General features: G+C 43.8%; 1 protein-coding gene across 4 annotated transcripts in view; it reads right to left on the reverse strand.

Moving 5' to 3' along the window:
- Positions 1-24117, reverse strand: part of ABCA1 (ATP binding cassette subfamily A member 1) — a 97320-nt gene that overhangs the window by 46558 nt on the left and 26645 nt on the right. For all 4 annotated transcript variants that reach the window (XM_057419363.1, XM_057419364.1, XM_057419361.1 and 1 more), the window contains 4 exons: positions 22060-22201; positions 21040-21161; positions 2953-3074; positions 860-1051 (listed from right to left, as the gene is read on the reverse strand). In XM_057419363.1, coding sequence (XP_057275346.1) covers positions 860-1051; positions 2953-3074; positions 21040-21161; positions 22060-22201 — 578 coding nt within the window. The remainder of the gene's footprint in view (positions 1-859; positions 1052-2952; positions 3075-21039; positions 21162-22059; positions 22202-24117) is intronic.

Here is a 24117-nt window from a genome sequence, read left to right on the forward strand (position 1 = left end):
TGTGGAGAGAAGTAACTGACCACTATGTACTGCGCAGAAGAGTAATATGATTCCAGTATTTGATAATGACCCTCTTTGACTGGGGACAAAGCCAAGCATGTGGTACATGACTTTCTATCCTGAAAGGCTCATCAAATCTGGAAACTCACACAGCCGAAGTGTTTATTTCTTCCACAGCAGACAACAGAGTGCTTGTTTTAGAGGGTAACAGAGTGGGTTCTGTGGTCCCTTCTTCTCTGCTGATATTTCCAGCACTAACTTCCTCGAACTTTTGTATTTTACCAGATACTGCAGACATATAGCAAAGCATCACTGGGGTTTCCCAGATAAACAGCTAAATCTGCTCCAGTCATCCCTAAATAATGTATTTTCATGAAGTTCAATGAATTATTGCTCCAAAACCCATTCAATCGGTCAGTCTTTGAAACTGGACTTTAGAACTTCAGCCTTCTTTTTATGAATTGAATACACTGAAAGACTGTGGCTAAAAAATTCTGCACTCAGTGGACCCACCATAAGGGCAGAGGGCTCATTCCAGCCAAGACACAACATCTGACCTAAACACAGGCACAGCCAAGAGGCTGTTTGTTGCTACTCAGCATAAATATGTTTCTTGACAAACTGAATTGCAGACCACATACATTTATGCTCTGCAAGTACTATACTACAACAGGAAGGGTAGGAATAACAGGAAGAAGCAATGTTGTTCATGCTGCAGTGATAAAGACAATCTTTCTTCTTTCTTACTGGCAACGAACAGTTCACTCTCGAAACGCAGGGATGAATTCCTAGACTGAAAGCTCTAGAAAATGTCACTGTGTCAACAATAGCTCCTCAGAGGTGGGACACGTGGACTCACCTGAAGGGGCTTCAGAGGATTCAGGTTAGCACGGAAGGCTTGTTCAGCTGCATGGAGTTTTTCCTTTGGCAAGGTGCAAATGTAGGCTTCAGAGTCCATGGCCACCGTCTGATTTTGGATTGTAAGAAATTCAGACAGTGCTGATCTGTTACAGAGATCTTGCAGTCGCATTCGGTAACCGGATAAGAGGACCTGGAAAAGTGGAGAAATGATGTAAGTCTCCCTGTGTGTAAGATCCATAGCACAAAATTGGTTATCTCCTAGAAAAAACTAACCATTCATAACCTTTCCAGATAAAAGAGGGCATTCTTCCCTACAGGTTGTGCAGCCCTGACCCATGCACAACTCAATTCCAAGAAAAAACATGTTTCCCTGATGGGTATACAGGGGAGAAGTCCTGTGGGGAGGTGGGTCTGTCTCCACTTCTCTACAAACCTGCACAGAGCAGCAGTGATTCTGTTCCTCACAACAGCCATTTCCTCCAACCAAGGGTACAGACATTGCCTAACTTTCAGTCTTCTGGGAACTAAGCCACAGAGACAAAACAAGGCTTGTGACCAAACACACGTCTGACAAATGTATGTGAAGGGCAAAAGACCTATGTCCAAACTCTGTAGATGTATCTGCCCGCCACATTTTCTGTGCTGTTCTGAATCGGGATCACCTTCTGCTTTCCTCTAAATTACCTCTTTACTCAGTGCTGAGAGAAACATTTTGCAGTGTTTCATAGCAGATAATGTACCAGTGTAAAAGGAAAAAAGAAAAGAAATTGTCTCTTTTTCATCATAGAACTGAATAGGGTCGATCTGCATCTCAGAGGAGTTCACAGTTCCTGAAAAGCCTGAAAATTTTCTCATCTTTCAGAAACAAAAGGGCATCAACAGTCCGGGGCAGGGGAATGCACTATATTCAGAAAACAAGCAGATGGAACGATTAGGAGAAGGAAGAGATTTATAATGCAATACTTGTGCAAACCTTTAACTTTAGTCTGCATCCATATGCCAAAAATAGGATGTTTCCATGCTGCAAACTCAGCTGAATAAATGAGATAGATAGCTCTCATATTAAAAAGGCTGGCCTTCTGAAACAGTTCGGGTGAGGTTTTTTGCCAGCAGAGATACTATTGCTTTTGTAGCCATGCTAAGGGGTATTCCTATGGCTCTAGAATGATACTCAGGAGACCTGAGATGAGTCTAAAGCAGCTTCCCTGGGTGGGCATAAAAAAAAAAAAGACAACAGTGTCTCCCAGTGCTTTGGTGATCACTCAAGAAAGTGAAGGTGAACAATCCTTCTACCATCCCCTGTGTCTGCCCACCTTATTTACTCAGATTTTAAGCTCTTTTGGAGAAAAGCGCCTCTTTCCAAACACAGTGAGGTCCATAGCATGACCTAGAACAAGGACCCTGCCTACTCCCTTCAACTAAAACACCCGGTCACACAAGCCAATTCTCTGCAACCATTTCAAGTCATCTGAAGCCTTGGCATCTTCAACATTTCAGTAGAACATATCTTTAACTTTTAGGATTAATTATCAAACTACACTAAGCCAGATGGCTTGATAGAATTCCCTGAAGAATGAGACAACATGTGCAAAGGGGGCAGCATCTGTAACTTCACGAAAATGAAGTCTGAAAGAACTACTGTCAACTTCACTTTAAAGAGAAGATCTAGTCTGGAGTTCGGTAGCAGAATGGATTTCCTGCTCCTTTTGCACATCACCTTTTGCACTGCCTTAAGAAAACTACAGGTTTTTGGAACGCATGTTCCAAGCTTGACAATGGCAGACAGCCATCCCAAGACAGGGTCTCCGCTGCCTATCTTTATGAAGGCCGTCATGAGAGCACTCAGGAGTTTCATTTGCAATCAGTACTCACTCGTACTACATAATATTCAAATGCATTCTTCCACACATGGGCCTCAGCATCCTTTTAAAGCTTACAACCACATAAGACATTAAATTAAAGGCACGAGGGAAGAGAGAAGGTGGGATTAAATTTTCCTCTGTGTTTGTAGAACACCTAGTACAGAGAGGTCCTACAGTGTGGATGAAACAATAGATCAACATTATAGTAGTAGTTAAAAATGCTCTTTACCTGCTGGAGGTTGACATCTGCATTCAGTAGCACCTCCACTGCAGATGATGGCATGGACACATTATGATGGAGGAAGTCTGAGAAAGTCTCATTGTCAGCCAGGAAATCCCGAAGTTTCAAGTCTGGAAAGCAACATTCTTGTCAGGGCAATGCTGAAAGGAAACTCATGTGAGAGGTATGAAAAGGAAAATAAAGCTGACAAATGGGGGAGGGGGAACTACACCAACCATAGTACAAAGGGAAAAGAGGAGCTGCTGGCAAATTGCTCAAAAACTTGGAAGCTTTCAGAGATGTCAATCCGTGATGCCTGATCTCAACTAAAGAGAACAAAAGAACCTTTAAAAGCAACTCCTTTAACATGTTACTTCAGCTCAGTTTGCACATACATATGCAGAAGCAACAAGGCACACTGAGCTGCTTCCCTACTCTTGAGTGAAACCTACTCCAGCATTAGCACTGCACAAAGATTCAGCTTCACTTAATCCCTTTGTTGTTACGAAACAACAAAGCTGGTGCATGGACCACTGAGGGATCTACTACCCTGCATTTTATTAATAGTAGATATAATCTACCATAAATTTCAAAGTCTGACATATGCAGACACACAATGTGATACATAATTGCACACAGGTCTAGCAAACAATCGGCAAAGTTTCTGCAAATGCTTTTTTAATTACATTTTCTTTTTCAAAAGCTTCAACTTCTGAAGCCACTGGTGTTTCAGCTCTTGCCTTTGAAACGAATTTGTACCTCTGTTACAGCAGAGGAGAACCATCTGGAAATTATAAGCCTGGATCTTAGGCAACTGACCTTCACACTGTTTTGGGTTTAAGGAGAATTCTATCTTTACAATAAGGAAAGCAGCTATGCCAGGAGGAGCTGAGAGAGAAAGTTTATACGGGTGAAGATATCCAGGCCCAGACAAGTTCAGCCAGCTAGGTGTCACACTGCTTTTCCTACTCTAGGAAGGGAGGATGCCCCAGCCCTCAGCAAACAGCAGAAAACAATGAGCCCTAAAGGGAAATAATGCAAGGGAGCCCCAAGCGTTTGCTCCTTCCCCTTCCTATAGGGAACAGCTGTAACAGAACATCTGTGTTTTTCCCCATTTCCATGGTTTTGGCTTAGCTCAGCGGGTGATAGCCTCCAGAAAGCCCAGCCCTCATGTGAAAGCTGCTGGAGGAGCAGGGGTGCTGGCAGGGCTGCGGGTGCCACTTCTGCTTCCCGGGCTGCGCTTGGCAGAGCAGCCATCGATGAGAGGAAGCCACGCGCTCCGCTCTTGGGCACGAAGCACACGGGGTTACTGACGGTCATTGCTCCCTCATCCACATATCCAGTTACAAATTCCCTCTTGCCTTTCTGTTCCACACGAAAAAGTAAATCGCCCTCCTCTGCTGAGGCAACACGGAGGTTACTTCGGGACGAAAGTTCCTCCCTCGCCCTCCTCTCTCCTCCCACAGCAGGACCACTCAGCAGTATACTGTTTTTGACCACACCATGCAAACGCCCCACTGCACCCCAAAATGGACCACTATCCACTGGGATAAAAGCTGAGAAAAAGAGACAGCTCCTGCAGTAACATAAGAACACCCTTTTGTTTCCAGCAGAGGCTGAAGCACCCTGCTTCGCTGCAACTGGAGGAAAAATTCCCCCCCACCCTGATTCCTTGGTTACTTCCTAAACGCACTGAACTCCCTAAACACTTCTGCAGCTTGTTTATTTTTGGGTGAGATCATCTACAGTTCAGAAACTTAGATGGACAAAGGGGTGGCTGGCTGGAGGCACACTGGCATGCAGAGATCAGATGTTTGCAAGCTTTTTCATGTAATCTGTTCCCTTTTAAAATATTTTTCAAGCTCCTCTTAAAGGGCCACACATCTTTTTCAAAATGTAACTGAACAGTAGTTCTGCTTTTCTGTTTCTTCATTGCTGCTTTGCTTTTGGGTTTGTCTAGGATTTTTTTGTTTGAGGGTTTGGTTTGGGGTATTATTGCCATATGGAAGCAGGATTTTCTTGGTCAGGGGCATATTCTGTAAGTAATTGCAGGAAAGCAACCTGAGCTACACCAGGATTCCTGCTGACCTGTCTGTAATCACGATGGGGAGTAATAAAGAGCCTGTCATCTTCCAGGGCTGCAATTAACCAGCCCAGCATTAGCAGAGCATTTCTCACCTGCCGTTTTGTCATGCTGAGCATTTTCATACCTGCTCTGCAACAGAATTTGCTGAAAATCGAAGCTGCCTTCCAAGGCAACTGCTACAAATGTCCAAAGGAGTTTTCATCATCATTTTGGTGAAAACACAAAGGGAACAGAACATAAAGTCACCAAAACTGCCTGTGGGACAATGGTTGGCTTCCAGCCAGCTGGTCACAAACCCTTGCTCGCTGGTCATAACTGCTCGAGACCACGCATGGAATTTCTGTGAGACCAAGGGACTGAATCCCAACACCACAGTCCCACTGCAGTGCTCTAAGCAAATAGCCAGCCTTTCTCACCATGCGTTTGTTACCCCATCTGGTCCTACTTCCAGCACTTGTGGCTCAGTGTCTTGTGCAATCCCTCTTAATGATGGAGGCATGCATAATGACTTGCACATGAAAAGCACCAAACACTGCAATCAGCCTAAATTCCTGCCCTAGATACTTCAAAAAGACAAGAATTAATAGAGGTTTCCTCTTGAAAGCAGCCATTTTCCTCCAAGAGTGCTTGCCACTAGGGCATAAGGAAATACAAGAGCACTAGTTAAAAGAAGTCCTCCAAAAATAGAAAACAAAAGAAACACGCAAGTCTTGAAGGCTAATATCAATCTTGCCTAATAATGTAAACTTTTAGAATGGAAAAACACATTTTACAACCATAGGCCTACTACTGCAATATTTTCCTGCTGTAACAGCTCAGACACACTATCAAGTTACTTGAAAAATGTGAGGCAAAATGTGTCAGCCTCAAATGTAATTTAACTCATGCAACTTCTGTCACGCTTGAGGCTGACCAAGAGCACAGTTAAACTATTGCAAGCCGGCTAGCACAGAACAACGCAGCTGCAGCATCCAGACAGCGCATCAGAGAGATGTACTTTTGCTGACAAGGACATGCAGCCTCTCCTTCCCTCTCCCCTTCATCTTCAAGAGAAAACTAGGGGACCTGCATTCCCGCAGGCTCCCCTCACCACCACATGGAACCTCAGGTCCCAGCAACAAAGACAAACCCCAGGTACAAATGTGGAGATGAAGCTGAAGTCAAACTGAGCAGCCATGCTCAGAGACAGTCAATGGGATGAACGTCTGCAGAAGAAACACTGAGGTAGCTTGTCCTTATGGTAGACTACTTTTACAGATGCAGTCTCACAAGACCAACAGCAGAGATCATAATCAGAGGCTTTGCTTATAAAGCATGCAAATAACCTTCAATGCCAGCAGTCCCAGCAGGGTCTGAAATGCTTTTGTTCTCCTGAGCTCCAGTTCAGGCACTGTGCACAGCAAAGCAGGAGATAGTCCCCATCCCCATGAAACAAGCAGAGAAGTCCATTTCCCATACAGGGCAGGGGAGAAAGATCCTCCCTATGGTCACATAAGAAAGTCTCCAGCACGACAGGGAGCTCCCAGAGCTGGAGGTCTTGTGCCTTAACCACAAAACCACCTTCCTCTCTCAAGTCACAGGTCAGGATTAGACAATCACACGTGGCATAATTTCATGGACACTGACTTCATGAAAGGCACATCTGTCCTTTGTTTCCACACAGTTCAAACCCACCCTGGGGGCTGAATTCTGGGCATGGAAACTAGACACTCACAACCTTCAGACTGCAGAACATCTCCTACAGGACCAACACTCTGTTTTAAGTCTTTATAAGATTTACATTTTCCTGACATCTCAACTTTTCCAGCACCTTTGTGCCTGAACACAGACTTAGGTCGGTCATTCCCTGCTTGAGAATCAAATTGTTGTGACAATAATAAATAAATATAAAACCTACTCAAGATACTGAAGACATCCACAAGAATTAACAAAGAAAAACAGAACCTGCATGCTTGCTACATTACTGATTAAATCAAACAGTAAAACAAAAATTGTTCATTAAAAAAAAAAAAACCACAAGTCAGTGCTATGTGGGGGTCTCCACTCCACGCAGATCAGAACTGAAGCACTGATTGTGCAGTGAAGAAACTGTCCACAGTCTGCATGCCCTCCACAGTCAGAGATTTTTTTAATGTGCTCAGTCTAGAAACACATCCCCAGTTACTTTCACAAGCTCAAACTGTGGCTCAATGCAGGAAAAAGCAAAGGAAACCACAGCCAGGAACTAGGTTTAGTTTTCTGTTCTCCCTAAAGTGTGACCATGACAGGTCTCACAGTAAGCAGTAACCATTTCCAGCAGCACTGGGAAGATCCACAGACAAGTGGGACAAAAAAAGCCTCTAAGGACAATTTACAGAGCAAGACTGTTCCCCTCAAACGTCTATTCTTTCTCACTTCACTTAGAAGCATGGAGGGCTCATACCTTCCTCCAGAAACTTAATGGTGCAGTGTCTTTTAAAATTAAACAATAGGTTGGAAAGACAAAACCCCACGGAAATTGTGGCTACAGTTTTCATATCCTGAACACTAAAAATAAAAGGCATACTAGTGGCATTTCAACATATCTCAGTCTACCGTAGACTACAGAGCTCACCAGGTCTGACTTCAATTTGTGGGGTTTCTGCCCAAAGGTTTGTACCCACAGTCTACAATAAATCAAATTTTCAGCCAGTTTAAAGCTAACAAGCTCAGTGAAAACAATGTGAAGTCAAATCTATTGTTTACTGACCAGCTTCACATGCCGTAAGTTCCTACAAGGAACTGGGTGAAAGACGGGGGAGAAGGGGATTCATGCCATAAGTTAATTCAGCAGCTAAGAAGAAAGCAGGGCATTCTGTCCTGTCTACAAACATGACTGTTTGTCTTTCACTCCCTCTTGATGGAACATGCAAGGCAGAAAACAATTACGTTATTTTCTGTATATCCACTGTAGTTGGAGGATTTACTAGCCTTTGGCTAAGCCTGTATTCCTCACAGGCAAGCATCAAGGCAAAAGAGAAGCTGATGTTAAATTAATTATGAACTTTTATTTCTCCTCACAGAGATTGCTTATAGGGCAACCCAGTCATTTTCATAAAGCAGCATTAAGGCATCACAGCAAGCTGAAATAGTAACAGGACAGGGCACGAGAAGCTTTAGCTTTGTTCTTTAAGAGTCAACAGGTTTCCACAAGTGCCTGAAGCACGCAAGATAGACAAGTGGGTTTCTAACACAATGGAGTCCGAGGTCTCCACCAGTTAACAGAAAAACCGAAGTAGGGAAGAGTGGCAAGTGAGCAAATAAGGCTTCTTCTTCTCCCTGCACAGAGTTCACATTCATCACTTCCAGTTCCCCACTCAGGTAAAACCATGCTTATGCAGCAGGGAAGGTGGGTGTGCAGCACTTCTGACACAGGCTCTCACATGAGAACAATAACTCGCACCAGTCTGATTGCACAGCTGGCTCTCAAGACTGTGCAACAGCACTCCGCAGCACCCAGGCAAGACTGGAGGACAAGGTCAAGATGCTCCATATTATACAGGCATGCTTCATCCTGGACATCACTAGTTCACTGGTCATACTCCCTGTAACAGGAGTTTTTGCAAGACAAAAGCAAATGAAGGGGCTGATTCATAGAAAAGAATCACAGAATCAGCTAGATTGGAAGAGACCTTCAAGATCATCAAATCCAACCCTTTATCCCAGGACTGCCAAGACCACTGCTAAACCATGTCACTAAGGTCCTACAGGATTTTTGAACACTTCCAGGGACGGTGACTCCACCACTGCCTTGGGCAGCCTGTTACAATGCCTGAGCACCCTCTCTGCGAAGAAATTGTTCCTAATATCCAAATCTAAACCTCCCCTGGTGCAGCTTGAAGCCATTACCTCTTGTCCTATCGCTTGGTACTTGGGAGAAGAGACTGACCCACACCTCACTACAACCTCCTTTCAGGCAACCTGAAAGAGAGCAATAATGTTCCCCCTGAGCCTTCTCTTCTCCAGACTCAACACCCCCAGTTTCCTCAGCCGTTCCTCATCACACTCTTGTGCTTCAGGCCCTTCACCAGCTTTGGTGCCCTTCTGTGGACCTGCTCCAGCACCTCAATGCCTCTCTTGTAGTGAGAGGTCCAGAACTGAACACAGGATTCGAGGTACAGCCTCACCAGTGCCGAGTGCAGGGGGATGATCACTGCCCTGGCCCTCCTGGCCACAGGAAGCTGAGACTAAGAGCAGGAGATCTTCTCCTGTTACAGTATTGTACCCTACTGAGCCAATAACCCGGACCTGCAATGTGAAAAGCAAACCTTTCAGACAGGACAGTACTGAACAAGGGCGAGACAGCAAATTTTCATCTGCCTTCATTATATTCCTAACTTTGAACAAAACATCTAGAAATTTTTTTTTTTTTGGGGGGGGGGGAGTGGGTTTTGTTTGTTTTTTTGTTTGTTTGTTTGTTTTTTTAATTACTATGCTTTTATTTTTCTTTTCCTGTCGGGCAGTCTTCCCCTATGTGTATTCCCACCTCCTGTGTGGTGAGAACAGCTCTCAAAGCTGCCTGCATCCCTACTGAAACTGGCAGGAGCTGAAACTGAAGCAGTTGGACAGCCCTACCTAGGTTTGCTAACAAGAAATCAAACAGCTCAGCAGGCATGTTGTGCAGGATCTGCTAGTGTGAAAATACAAGCCTAATTTGCTCACAGTCTAAGTGCTGTTCCTTCTGCAGCCATGGCCTGACCTGTTTTTATGTTAGGCTACAGCTCTTTGCTCTCTGCTCTCTGCCTGCCTCTGCAGACATTAGATAAGAACACCCATTTAACCAGAGATCATCATCTTCATGTATTTGCCATGCCAAATAGTGATGTGAGTAGAGGGAGGCAGCCTGGTGTCCATCCCCAGCAGCTAGGATCTCTCCTGGGAGAAAGGGTAGTGACTGATCCAGGCCTTCCCTCTCATCTTGGGACTGCAAACACCAGAACCATCTCCATTCCTCTACAAGTCACCATTTTTACTTGGAAGAGCTTTAAAAAACAGCGGCCAGCACAGCCACTCTGGCAGAAAGCACAGGTGACACCTTATAGTGGTACACACACAAAAGACCAGTCCTTGGTTAGGTTTCTCTGGGGGTATGCTGGCTTCAAGGATGCAGAGCCCATTTAAGCCTGCTGAGATCCCACCTCCAACCTGCCTGGAAAGTCAGCAGCAAGCACAAGTCTCAGACCTCTCTCTGGGTAGTACTTTAACTCCCACATCCCATCAGGACCCTCCCCCGTATGACACACACAACAAACTCTGCATGAGAAAGCAAAGGCACAAGGCACCAACATGAAAGCCACCGGCTGGTCACCCACTGCCTGCACAACTTCGGTCTAGGAAGGGGCACACCCAACCACCTCCCTAGGCTCAGTGTAACACCATGATAGAGATATTCTCGTGTCGTCCCTGGCTGCAAGCCAAGTTCTGTTATCTGTACAGACAACTGTGAAATTCAGCTTGCCAATGGAAAAAAAACAAACAAAACACACCAAAAAAAAAAAAACAAAAACAAAATTATTCTAGCAGTGCAAAAAATGAAGCTGTTTTAAAGAAAACATCCTAAGTATCTTCGCTGTATTGCTTTAAGAAGCAAATGCCAAGCAGAGCTCCAAATTGCATAGCAGTTATAATTGGTTGAAAATTCTCCTGCTAATTTTCACAAAATAAGGACAAACTGCAAAATTCTCGGCCTTCAAATTGGCTTGTTAGCCACAAAGATGACATAACTCAGGTATGACCTGACACAATACTTAATCACTGCAGCAAATTATTTTCAGGAGTGGTATACAGAACACGTTCAGGGCTGGTACAGGCTATGGAGAAGGTCTGTAAAGGTCAAACCCAGCTCAGAGAAAGAAAAGTGCTTCTGAAGAGGCAGAAAGTAAGTGTTTGCTGTTAAGACTGGATTTTGCCTGCACTAGGAACATTATGCCCTAGCTAATACACAGATTTTAGATGTGTCAAAACATCAACTCAGACACAGTAAGATACAGTGAAAGAATTAATTGGAAGTCAGACTGGAAAACAAATGCCATGGCCACATCCATCCACATACCCCTATCCTAATGGCAAACACTGGTGTGAGCATACAAGGAATGACATTAAGGTATTAAAAAGTATGGAGCTAAGCAGAAATTGAAAGTTTGAGCTGTGACCATGGAAAACCCTGCCCAGAATTCCTTGTACTTGAGCAAGTGACCTTAAATTCAGTGGAAATTCAAGTCACAAGAAAAAGCAGGGCTGGACATTTTAATCAAATGACCATTACTAACAGAAGGGTTTTCATGAGCTGGCGACGTGAGCTTGCATCTGGTATACTGCTGGCTCAAACACAAACAGGAAACACCTATATCAGAACCATTTCAAGCCCCCAAACAAGCAGGCAGTATCATCCCAGCAGTACCATGCCACTCTAAACTTATCACAGCACCAGCTACCCAGTGTGAAAGGCTTCCCCCATGACACTGGTATGGGTAGTGATGAGCCTCTAGCAAAATGGCAGGCAGAGCTGCCCAGGACCAAAGCACCCTGACTCCTCCACTTACTTGTTCTGCCTTACACACAAAGACGGATGAGAAAAACCCATCCCTCCCTTGGGTGTGAAGCCTCACCCTGCCATGGCTCCCCTCCTCTCACTTGCACAAATTCAGGGTGCTTCACATCTGACTTATTTTAGATATCAAGTCTGCAGTCAGCAGACCATAGTGGCTCTTGCTTCCCCTACATTCAGGAAGACCTTTCACTTCTGGATTTAGTGCCAAGTCTAATGCCCTTAATCTAGCACACAACAGCAGAAGCCACCTCCAGAACAAAGGGTCAAACCAAGAGTTTAGGGCAACCTTTGCAACTGTTCAGCCCCTTCACTGGTATAAATCAGACTGTTGAGCAACACCACTTCAGAACAGTTAAAAAAAACTTTCCCAATCTTTGGGAAACACTGAAAAGCAGATGCTCAGTAGATACAATTACCCAAAGTCACGTACAGTCTGGCCTAGAGATCACATCGCTTGTACCCTCAGTGTGACAGTATACTGCTGTTCACATTGGGATGCTCCCACCAGTCCCTGCTTTAATAGTCTGAAGAGCTCATCCTTCTGGTTGGTGTTCTTCTGGACTGTCAATATACTAACCATTCCTTCCATTCAGTAGTGACATAACTTGCTGGCTGAAAATACACCTCGGAGTACTTGTACCCATATCAGTGTCCACTGCGTTTTACACAGAGGACAGAAACATTATTAGTAGACACAGAAAACATCAGCGCCTGTTGTTGCTTTAGGAACCTGATCCTCTGTACCAGTGTCCCAAAGCAGTGCAAATACCCTAAAGAAAATTGAGCGTGCACTGCTGGAGTGGTCTTCTGCGTTATTTATCTGGATGCATTGGTAAAATTCTTTGTACTTTCTTCAGGTAGCAGCAAGAGGAAACAAGAAAAGGAAGGAAAGACGCCAAGTAGGTGAAGAAACTTGGGGTCTTACAGGGCTACTCCATTGTGTTGATTTCTGATCTATGGCTTTGCAGCACACTGTCCCCCACCTCCTGGGTAGTGGGCAAGCATGTGAACAGAGCAGGGTAGTAGTATAGGTGTGCAGGCATAACTGACAGTTGCTGACCATGTTGTAACACAGCTGTGCCTTCGCTACAAGGAAAGTTGTTGAGACAACACACTTCCATGTGTGGTTCTTTACATCTAGTCTCAAGTGGTAAAGCTGTTGGTGGGTTGTGGGTTTTTTCCCCTACTGTTCTGAAGTAGTGTTTTGTTCAGTATAAAACAGCTGCTGCATTCCTAAGCAGCCAGTTGGCACAAGTCAGAACAAGCACTTAGACTTGAGGTATTGCTATTTGCAGTAAGCTGTCTTTGTCCCATCAGCAAAAACCCTTCTGGCATATGTGTATGCTCAGTGAACCTCAGATATGGTCCTGTTATGTTTCAAATGCAATTGCTAAAATAGAAGAAAAAATATTCAGAGAAGGGACCCTCTGAGATAGTAATAGTTCATACTTAAGTTCTGCCTGGCTACAGTCATGCAAACCTGCCAGTGTCAAGCAAAAATGCATTTAAAGCCTACTGCAGGTAGTATTTGCCTCTGAAAAGGCAAGAGGAATAAAAAGAATAGAAAAGAATAAAATAAAACAACAAAAGCCACAGGAAAGGATCTTTCCTTAAAATCCCTTAAAAGAGACCTTTAATGCACATCCTTAGAACAAAACTTACATTAGACAAGGAAGGAAACTGGCCATTTACAGAGGGTGTGTCACAGGTAAGACTGACATCTCCTCCACGTACAGGGGATTAGTGCTGCCCAGTCAGCATAGCAAATATAAGGTGACATCTTCAGCTAATAGGTGAGCTGCATTCCACTGAATTTTCAAAGCAACACCAATTTTTCATGAACAGACTATTTTATGCCATAGCATAAGGAATATGTAGTTTTAACAATCTCAGTTAATTATTAACAGTTAATACATAAAAAATATGGGGTTTGGTTTTTTTTATTCTGCAGGTTTTTTGTTCAATTTCAATGGATTTTTCCAGAATTTTGGAAAGAAAGCATATGCAAAGTATGATGTAAGCATGTAACCTGAACTAAAAATACATCTGAAACAAGACGTGACTGCTACCAGATAAAACATGGTAACACCAGAAAGAAGCCTAGGGGTGGACATGAAGAATGCTGCAGGTTATTGAAGCTGCAAATTGTAGGAACAAGTGGTAGAATATGTTGTTTGATTTTAGCCAGGATCTTGGCATTAGCACTCACTTATTTTGCAACCAAAAATATGTAAATAAAACAGCATCTGTTTCTCATGAAAAAGGCTGCCTACAAAAATTGAACTTTAATGGATTAAAAAAAAACAACCCAAAACTTTGAATCAACATCAACAGTATTTCAAAACCATCACCTTTTATTGCAGGCTGATTACAATGAAACCTGCCGCATCCTACTGTGTTTCAGAATGAGGGCTCCAATTCCTTGGCAGCCATTGTTCGTTTCTCAAGAGCGCTGTAAAAATTAGGTAGTGTTCATAATGCACAATGAAGACGAAAACGTATTATTACTAGAGAAGGCTCCAGAGCTGAACATTAACTTGTCAAAGCTGAATATTAAGAGATACAGGAGGTCAGATTCAAATTAGGCACCCTAGCCTTAGCACCAAGTCGGATAAAGGAGCAGACAGGGCTTTTTCTAACTGTGGCAATTTCATAATCACCAGTCCCATGAGAGCTCAGCTCCATGGAAGTCCCCCAAGAAAGCTGAACTTTACACCAGATGACAGTGGTACAAATTTCCTATGGGACTGCTAACACCAAGCTCGATGTGAAGAGCCTCTATCCTGCTCTCACCCTGCCTCAGACTGTAGCTCAGATAAATCACGTGCAATCTTCCACAAATCAGGCAATTTGTTGAGAATGAGATTAGAAGTCATTGAGAAAAAAAATCCAGAAATTGTGTCAGAGTGGAGAAGAGCAAATAAATGCAAACGAGTTAACACTGAGCGTAAATTTTCAGCAACATAATGCTGGTATTAGCAAGCTGTACTGACAAGGTTGCACACAAAAAGGAGATAATAGGAGAGTGTGAAAAGTATAATTGTTTACTTAACACTCAATTTTATTTGCTGGTTCAAAATAGAAGCCAGTGTTGACAGAACAGGCTGAAGAGCTTTAGGAGCCTAGAGAAAGCACCGAGAAATTTTTAATACTGTCCTGCTTCTGCAGCAGATGCTAATATTACTTATATACTAACAAGCGCATGAAGTAATTCTTGTTTTCTTTACCACTGTGCCTTCTGTGCCTTTATCTAGACAATTAACAGCAAGATAAGGATGGTGCCTTTAAGGTACAGTGATTTGGTATCAGTTGGAATAGCTTTGTTGCTAATTGTAGATATGGGCCCTGCTGGCTTCCCAGCATGCAGGCAAACCATTAGCTGGCATGAGGTCTTAAAGTAACCAAATTGCCAGTGCAGCCCTTCACCAGCACAGTCCAATGTTGACGACATGCTTGTGATTCTGCTCATGTTTTTTAAATAGGGTTCATAGTCTTCTGTAATAGAATTCTCATAAATTCTCAACCTTCTGTCACCTAGTATAGCACAGACACTGCAGCAAGGTCAGATTTAACATAACACTGCATGAGTTTTTTTTCAATTCCACTTTCAAAGGGATTTCAGTCTTTGCCTCCCAAATCCATACCTAGGATCGTAGCTGCCATAATTCTAAACCTGTCACTTCAAAAGCATTTCAGCAAAAAGAAAGCTCAGACCAAAACCAGGACATAAGTCCAGTTCTGCGGAATCAGAAGACACATTACAGGCACTTCAGATGCAGATTACACTCTGTTTACCCACTTCAACCTCTAAGCAAAGTCATGCAATAACAATGCTATTACAGATAAAGAAAGCTCTGAAAGTTCATGGACAGCCCCATGGGAAACAAATATGATTCTCCTGGTAATAGATTTAATGCTGCAGCAGACCTTTGTGACTAAACCTCTATCAACATCATTTTATTACTTCAATCTCACTTCTGGCTTTGAAGCATTAAGGAAAGCAGAAGTAGTCTTTACTGAAGGTGCTAACTATGCAAATGTGTAATTCAGCAAATATCATGCCACCTTACTAATAAAAGCAAAACACAACCTGAGACCCACAGTGCCATAAGAAATCTTCTCTACCCTTGCATATCTCTTCACTATCAGCCTCCCAGTTTCAGTTTAGGACAATAAAAAATAATGGTCCCACTGGATTCCCACAGAGCCTGTTGTAGTAAAAGACCTTTCAGGAATGTTTTGTAAAGGTTTTTCTAGAAGATTTGCAGTCACCTATGCAATTTCCATTCACATACCAAAACAACCCTAAACCAAATCTAAGGAGTCTCAAGTCTGTGCCTGTTCAGTGACCCAGTGATTTAAATAAAAAAATAATTAGGCAAATATAGGAAAATTGCCATGAGTACCTGAATCTCCTACCTGCCTGACCAACTTTGCACAATGCAAGTACCTAGTATTGGGAACTTGTTCTACTTGCTCTGTCCCTGACAGATCGCATCTGACCAAAGCGGAAGTCACACGGGCTCCTCTTCTTGGCTGGATGCTTTGGGCTGGGAAGCAGCATCAGCCAGGAGTGCCATGGGGAGTTCTTCCGAGGGCTAACACAAAGTGCTGAAAATCACGAAGTAAAGCAGCCTTCCTGCCCCCCCCCCCCCCCCTCCACGAGTCGAGATCTCTCTACCAATACCACAAGGCAGCATTTTTTGGGACCAATTTCCCAGCCTCAAGGACCGAGAAGGATATTGTGTGTCACCGTGGGGTGCTACATCAGAGAGCCCAGCCGTATATTTATGTGCAGCCATGCAATGGCAGGAATGCCACTCTGCAGCGCCTGGTGTCTGCAGGTGTTTCCGGGGGTGAAGGCCAACTGTACACATAGCTTATTAGTCCTCATTCTAGCCTGGCTGGTTTTTGCTAGAATCCTTCCCCAGACAAGTCAGGGAGGAAGCCACCTTAATTAGGGAGAGGTAGGCAGATATAAGGATCCATTTGAATGTTTAGCTTGAGGGCCTGGGGTCATTTTTGTTAGGAAGAAGACACTGGGGAGGGAGTCAGCTATCATTACCTTAACATCATCTAGGTAAAACATCCTGTTTTCCTGAGCACCTTGATAATCATACAGCAGCACACATGACACCAGAAAGCCTGTCCCAAGGTTACTCTTCAGCCTAAGCCCCTCATCATCCTTTATGTGTTAAATAAAAGTAGCACTATTAGCAATGACCAGAGAGGCTACAAACTCCTTCAGTCCCAACATTTGTCTGTACAGCAGGGTGCAACATCAGCAGAGAATGCTAGGTAGCTGGAGTTCCTTCTAAACCACAAGCAATACTAATCCAGCAAATAACTGGGAAAAGCAGGACATGTGGAACAATAGCCTGAGAACTGATGCAATTTTAGGTGATGTTTGTTTCCCTCTGCCTATTTCATTGCTCCACTTTTGTTTAGTTGGATTGGTTTCAAGGAAAATAGAAACATGCCCTTTGGGATCACTGAAAACTAAGAGCAATGAAGTAAATAACCAGCTAGACTGGCTGATACGTGCAACAGTTAGCAACAACCAAAGAAGGTGGCTTTAATTTTAACCTGTTGATTTATTACCCCATGGCACTGCAGAACAAAGTATTGGGGAGCCCTGTAGAGAGAAGGAAGAAAAATAGTGTGCTATAGCCAACAGTAAGCTGTATCTCCACCTTTCAAAACAGGAAGAAAGCTTGTTTCTTGCAAACACTATCTCCTGCCAAAATGGCATTGAAGCCAGTGACAAATCTAGTGCCTGCAAGCAGCAAGTCAAACCTACTTGCAGGTGGCAATCCCAGCAGCCATGTCATGCTCTTGGAAGTGACATCACCAAGGTCTTTGACTCTGTGTTCTGGCTTGTACTCTGACTTATCATGACTTTTGAAGACCTTGGTGACATCTCTGGACAGAGATGTAACACGCATTGGGAAGGAAAGGGCACCTGGCACCTGCCTGCAAAATTGATTGTGTTAAGGTATGTGTGTGCCTGCACGTAGATTTCACTGCTCAAGGCTTGCTGAACGTGGCCACAGGACAGCAGCACCCATACAGCATGATAACTGCCTGTGCTGAACAACCTCACACCACCCATTAGTACTTCACCCTGGCTAGAAAATGTGCTACATGAAGCAAGGGTGGGCTGTTCCGTATTGGTAACACATTCCTGTCTCTCCGACAGAGAGCTCTTGTCAAGCTCAGAGCAGCAGAGGAGACACTCCTCAAGCCCCTGGACAAACAATCCTGTTATGAGCAACTACCTCCCATCTCATCAAAAGGTGGCTGAGACATAAAGCCTATCGGCATGAGTGCACAGCACTGCCTTAACAAAATCTTAGTGTCCCAACTTGTTTTTAACCAAGACACTGACTTGCAGGCACCACTGTGTAAGCACCCTGCCCATCTGCTGCAAGTCTCCCTTCTGCAGGGTTCAGCATATGCCTAATTTCAAATCAAGCAATATTAACTGTTGCACCTTGAACACTGGTTTATGAGGGCTGTTTTAAAGAAGCTTGAAATGAAAGGACTTAGGCAGATTTAAACATCTGAAACTAAATACAGACATGCATGCTTTGAATGACTAGCATTAGAACAAAATCTATACCACAGCTCCAATCTGTTTGATAGTGGAAGATCACATCCTAAAGCCTGTTTCAAAGCCAGGAGGCAGCCATGGGAAGCATACATGGGAGCAGGACATCACACCAGAATGAGGGTATGAGGGAGCTGCAGAGACTCCATAAATAGGGAGCATAAAACATACAGGGAAGCATGAGCTGCAAAGCTGCATCTGTCTGGACCACATGGCTTCAGGTGCAGGCCAGAGCTGGGACAAAGGTGATATTACAAATGTTTCCAATTATTAGCTCATAAGGTAATGAGCCTTCCTACTAATTGGCAAAATACATGCATAAAGGCAGTGCTTTCAGATTTGGAGGTGTGCTTATATCTGACATCTACTCCTACTGTCATCTTACATTTCCAGCCACTAGAGAAACCACTGGAGAAAATACCCCTGAAACTGAAACATCTAAGCATCTCTCAGACCTGACTGTATACAATAGTTGAAGGCTTGACCTGTAGTTCCTTTCTTTGCACAGGAATTAAGCACCGCTAAGCACAAATACACAAGTACTTGTAAGAACAGAAGATGATGCTTTATGCATGATGTCAGAGAATGAATCAGCAGCCAAGTAGTGGGCAGCAAGGACCCTCAAGATGGAGGCTTTGTGTAAATGAGCATATAATGAAAAGGACAAACAGGCTTTGTTCCCTATAAGCCTTACCAACAATGGGCATTCTGTCACTCTAATGGAGAGATCTGATTTTTTTATTACACATTTGAAATGTTTTATTATAGAAATACAATCTTTGATGACTGAGTCTGAGGCATATTTCTGCAGCCAGTCTGGTAGTCTTTATAGTATAGAGAAACATGAGCCTTCTGACTTTCAACTTGTACAATACTCTATGCAAGATGCTTCTTGGAATCACTCCTCCCACTCAAACCTTCCCAGCAATGAGAGTTTCAGCTTATGGCTTTGATAAGTTTTCTTGTAACTGCCCATGTCTGACATTCACTGCATGTTTCAATAAAGAACACCAGTATCTACTCTCTTTGGAAGAGTCCACTTGCAGGTACTACTGCAGGCATGAAGTGTAAAATCCAGTAACAACAATATATGTCATTCTGACAAATTAAGATCTCCATGAAGAAAACAGCATTAAACCTCTCCTTTGGGAATAATAATCTTAGCTCACTTTGGCTGTGTTCATTATGTGTCCATTTCTGTGCAAACTGTTCGTTCTGCATGTTCTCCCCTTTAAATTGCTGCATATTTGGGTAAAAGCATGACAATGCCATTTAAACGAGGGGAACCTGGCACTATGGGTATTTAGCCCAGCAAGGAAGGGAGTAACTTATGTGTAAATGAAAGCATAAGCTTATGTTCAAAAAGTCAGTAGACCACAGTATCACCTGCAGATATGATCACATCAGGATTCTGCACAGCTCTGAAGAGGGGAGAGAAAGGTTATATATCCAAGCCAAATCCCTTGCACAATTTGTGTCTGTGCCTACAACCAGCACACATCTGCCCACCTGACACTAGCAATACAGATTATTTCAAAATGACCCATAATGTACTGAGCAGCACACGAAAGGATGTAAAAAACCTATCTCTGCTTTAAAAGCATGCTCAGGCCACATCAGACATTAAACTATTCACATCACACCAGGTCAGATACTTTTGCTTCTGGAGCCTGCCTAAGCCAGGACAAATGAAGAGAGCTCAGAAGAACTCTCACAACTGCAAAGCCAGGGACAGCTTTCACGAAATGCTGAAGTACCACTACATTCAAAGAGCTCCATGTGCCTGGATAGAGATTGTAGGTGAAGACGCTTCGTAGCTGTGCTCCCGTCTCTATTTCCCTGGTGTTCTAAACCATTACTTTCCATCCTTTCCAGTGAACACATGCACATTAACACAGCAGCCAAGAGGAATAACCTTTCAGAGAAGAGTACCCCAAAAAACTCTAACAAGTTGCCATGTCAGAAAGACCCAGCAATAACATGAGAACGGCCACATTTCCTGAGACTCGGCAGAGCTGCTTCATGTCCCAGCTCTGCTGCAAGATTCCTAAGTGATCTCACCCTAGTCACTTATTCATCTGCACGAGACAGGAAGGCACTCCAGAGCTTCCCGCGCAAGCTGAAAGTGGGAGTATTCTCATTTCTTATGGCAAATGGAGCTGTGCGAGCCCCAGGGACAAAACATTTTCTTTTGGACTCTGCCCTTCAAAATTCTGCCAGACCATAGCAGAGATTGAAGCATCCTTCATCAAACACTTATACAGAATAAAAAAAAAAAACAACAACAAAAAAAACAAAAAAAAACAAAAAAAAGGAAATAGAGACTTCATTCTCTGATAATTATCAGCTCTGAGTTTGTAAACTGCTGGCCAATATCAGCTCTTCTGCATCTGTGTTCTTCCAGCACACTTCTCTCTGGCGCTCAGGGGGCAGAGCAGTACATTGTGGCTATATTGTGTTGGCTGCTTCACTGGCAAAGTAGCAAAATAACTAGTGTTTTCCAAAAAGATACACTGCCTGGACTCCTTTGAGAGAGGCAGCATTTTAACTGACTTCAGTAGGCGGAACATGGTAATTTTCACATCCAAAACAGCTGCTATTCTTGGCATTATAGACCATCCCTTTTCTCTTCTGCTGAAGAAGCTAAAGGGCACACAAAGCTCTGACACAAGAGAAGCTTAAGGTACTTCTCCAGGACTGGAAAGGGTTTTGTAAGCTGTAAATTCTAACTGTGCATGTTCCCATTGCAGTACATTTCAGAAGTTTACACACATGCAGAATTAACCAGAGCAGAAATGCCAGATGTAGGTGGCTCTTTTTACATGCCATTACCTGCGCCAGAGGAATTTCCAAACTTGCGCAGTTTTCCCAGGACCTTCTGGACATCCCGTATGCTCGTATCCTGTTGGCTGTACAAAAGCAACCTCTTGGCATCTGAGAACAGGCGGGAAACACTGGTGACAGGAAAACACAAAAACAACCAGCAGCCGTCAGCTCTCTGAGCCAGCATCCATAGATACCATTTCACATCCCAGTTCCAAACTTCAGTCCCTTCCAGTTACACCACTGCCCTCTCCAGTACAATGAGCCCTTTCTTTAGTGACCACCCCAAGATAATCAAAGGAGCCCAGTAAATGATGGCTGCTAATGCAAGGTCAAATAAAAGTTACATCAGGAAAACCTCCATGCATTTGAAAGCATTTACTTAAGACGGGGATGGAGAGGGCCTCTTGCTGCCTGTGAACTGCTTCCCCTTAGCAGCACAGTAATTAAAATATGTTCTTGCTCCTTTCAAATGCTCCTACAAGTTGCAGACACATTTTATCCTGCATTAAGCCTAGCTGGCCTAGCAGTATGAGTGCAGCAAGCAAGGCAGGATGTGAGGAAGCTGGCCATAAATTGAGCTTTCTGCAACACATTAGCAGGCAATAAGTGACAGATGTTAGGGAGTATCCCCCTGATTTGCTCTTTAACAGCCTTGATCTACACTGTCCATCTCAGAGGTTCATTAACCAAGGAAAGAGGCCCTCTGTAAAAAGCAACTCATGTCTTGCCTTTTTATGGGCCAAATTCTGAGCAACTGATAAGAGAATGGACTTAGTCCCCACCCAGAGGTAAAACGGAGCTTTTCATTCACCAAGAGCTTCAACTGCTTGGACTCAGGGACACTGCACGCATACCAGCCACCTGCTAAGCCCCCTGAACTTGGTAGCAAGCTTGGTACTTCAGTGGCAACAGGAACAGCAAAATCCTTGACAGTGTAACCTTACATAGCTAGCTGGCGACTTCCAGTTATCCCTTCTCCATGTGTTCCTCTAAGAACAGAGCTGAGGAAGAAGCAGGCAGACTCACATAGAGGCATTGAAGTTCCCAACGATACCAGGGGATTCCCCAGGAGTCGGGTAGCGGAAACAAGGGTTGTTGGCGTTGCAGATGATCCCCTGTATCCACGGCAAGGTTCCTGCTGAAGGCATAGCTTTGTTTGGGAAGTGACCTAGAACAGAAACACAAGACTCAGCAGACAGAAACAGAGGATACAAGCCACTACTACACAGCATTGCATTTGAGGGGCAGTGCTAATCCTGTGCTGGTTGTTGCCCCAAATGGCTTGTAAGAGAGCAGAACAGCCAACAGTAAGGGCTGAGCTCATGTTAAATTCCCCACACTGTTCTAGCCTCCTCCACTGAAAACCTACACCTTGTTCGGCCTATAGGAGAAGCTCTTTGCTAGTGTCATCTTTGCAGCAGTGCTTTCGGCCACACTGACTGGGATATAGTACTTTTTGCTCAGGGATGTCCAACAGCAGGCAACTCCAATGCCTGGCAGTGGTGAGCACATGCACACGTCCGTTCCAACCTGCTGTGCTCCTCCAGATTGCACGCTTAAACAACACAAGGATTTGGCTTGAGGCCACTTGGACAACCCCCAGTCAGACTCTGGGCTCTGAATACACCTAATATTTCTATTCAGTCCTTTTGATTTTCAAAAATCAGCCCCCCTCAATTGCACATACCTTAAACACCAAGCAAAGTGTTGTTGTAAAGTTTGCTCTTTACTGAGCAAAGGCTCAGTGAATGTGGGGTGGGTGCCTACAATTGTTTCCCTAACCATGTCATTGCTGTCCCATACTAGCTTGATTTCCAGTCAGTATTAAAACTTCAGATTTCCTTAAACATTCAGGCATCTGCCCGCCATATTTCAAATCTTTATGCTGAAGTCTGACTCTTGCTCCTAAAGACCTACTTAAATCATAGCCCAGATTTTATGTCCTGTTTACGTTCTGCATTCCAGTTAAGAATTAAAGCAGTAACAAACTGCTTGTGGCCAGTATGCCACTTAGGCACTTCTGAATCCCTTAACCTCCAGCAATGGTGGAAGAAAGGCTTCCCTTGCACCTTATACAAGCTGTCAGGCTGCTTTCCGCAAATGAGCTCACTTCTTCAACCCCACACAAGGGAGGGGAGCACAGAGGAAAGTTATCCCCCTTCCTCACTATCTCTCACAGCTACTCAAAGCAGTTGCTCAAGGCTTTGACCAAGCGATGTACATTGTCTCCTCTGGTGCCCACCTTGCCCTCACAGCGTGCCTGCAACCAAATGGCAGGGGCGGCTCCCTACCTCCACAGCTACAATGGACATACCTAAGCCACAGGAGGAATAGAGGTCAAAGCTGACAAATTACAGCAAGGCTGATTAATGTAGAAGGCTGAAAGAAAGCAGGGAGGGTATCAACCCTCCAATGGAGAAAGACAGAAACTCTGTCCAGGAGAAAGGTGAAGGAACCAAAGGTTCATTGTTTCCAGTACCCAGGGGACTGTCCCTAAGTTCTGTGTTTAAAATAGGAAAGCTATTTACTTGAGCTCTCTGGCTTTTGTTTCATTTTGCTCTCTTATTCTTCTTGGCTGAGGGGCTTGGGGGTAGGGAGAAGAGGGAAAATGCTACAACTTTCAGATTCTTTTTGTAACGTATCGAAGAGAATCACCACCTCTTTACTTCATGTCTTTTATTTTAGATGGTGAAGAACTCAAACTACTAAAAGCAGTACAAAAGAAGAGCACAGATGAAGAATTCAAGGTAGTTTTTTTACATACAGTGATGCATGTAACAGCATTTTCTTGAGGAGTAAAGCAGGAATCTGCCAGTTTTAAGTCAGATGAGTTACACAGAAAACAGTGTAACAGCACACCATATTCAATTATGTTGCTGCAAACATCTGGCTTTTCAGAGGAGACCAAAGTCACTTTTTGCCGGATTTATTTCCCCCAAATGAAGTGCATTTTGAATGCTTTAAAGGGTCACAGGAACAGAAAAGTCAAGCTGTACAAAACACAAGTCAGCAATCTTGCGCAATAGCAATTGAAGATTGCAAGACTGCAAGATGTGGACTGCACTAGAGCAAGCTGATAGAAAT

Source organism: Pezoporus wallicus, unplaced genomic scaffold, assembly GCF_028554395.1.
Source record: "Pezoporus wallicus isolate ANWC-B61680 ecotype Strahan unplaced genomic scaffold, APGP_CSIRO_Pwel_v1 contig_7344, whole genome shotgun sequence".
Lineage (NCBI taxonomy): Eukaryota > Metazoa > Chordata > Aves > Psittaciformes > Psittacidae > Pezoporus > Pezoporus wallicus.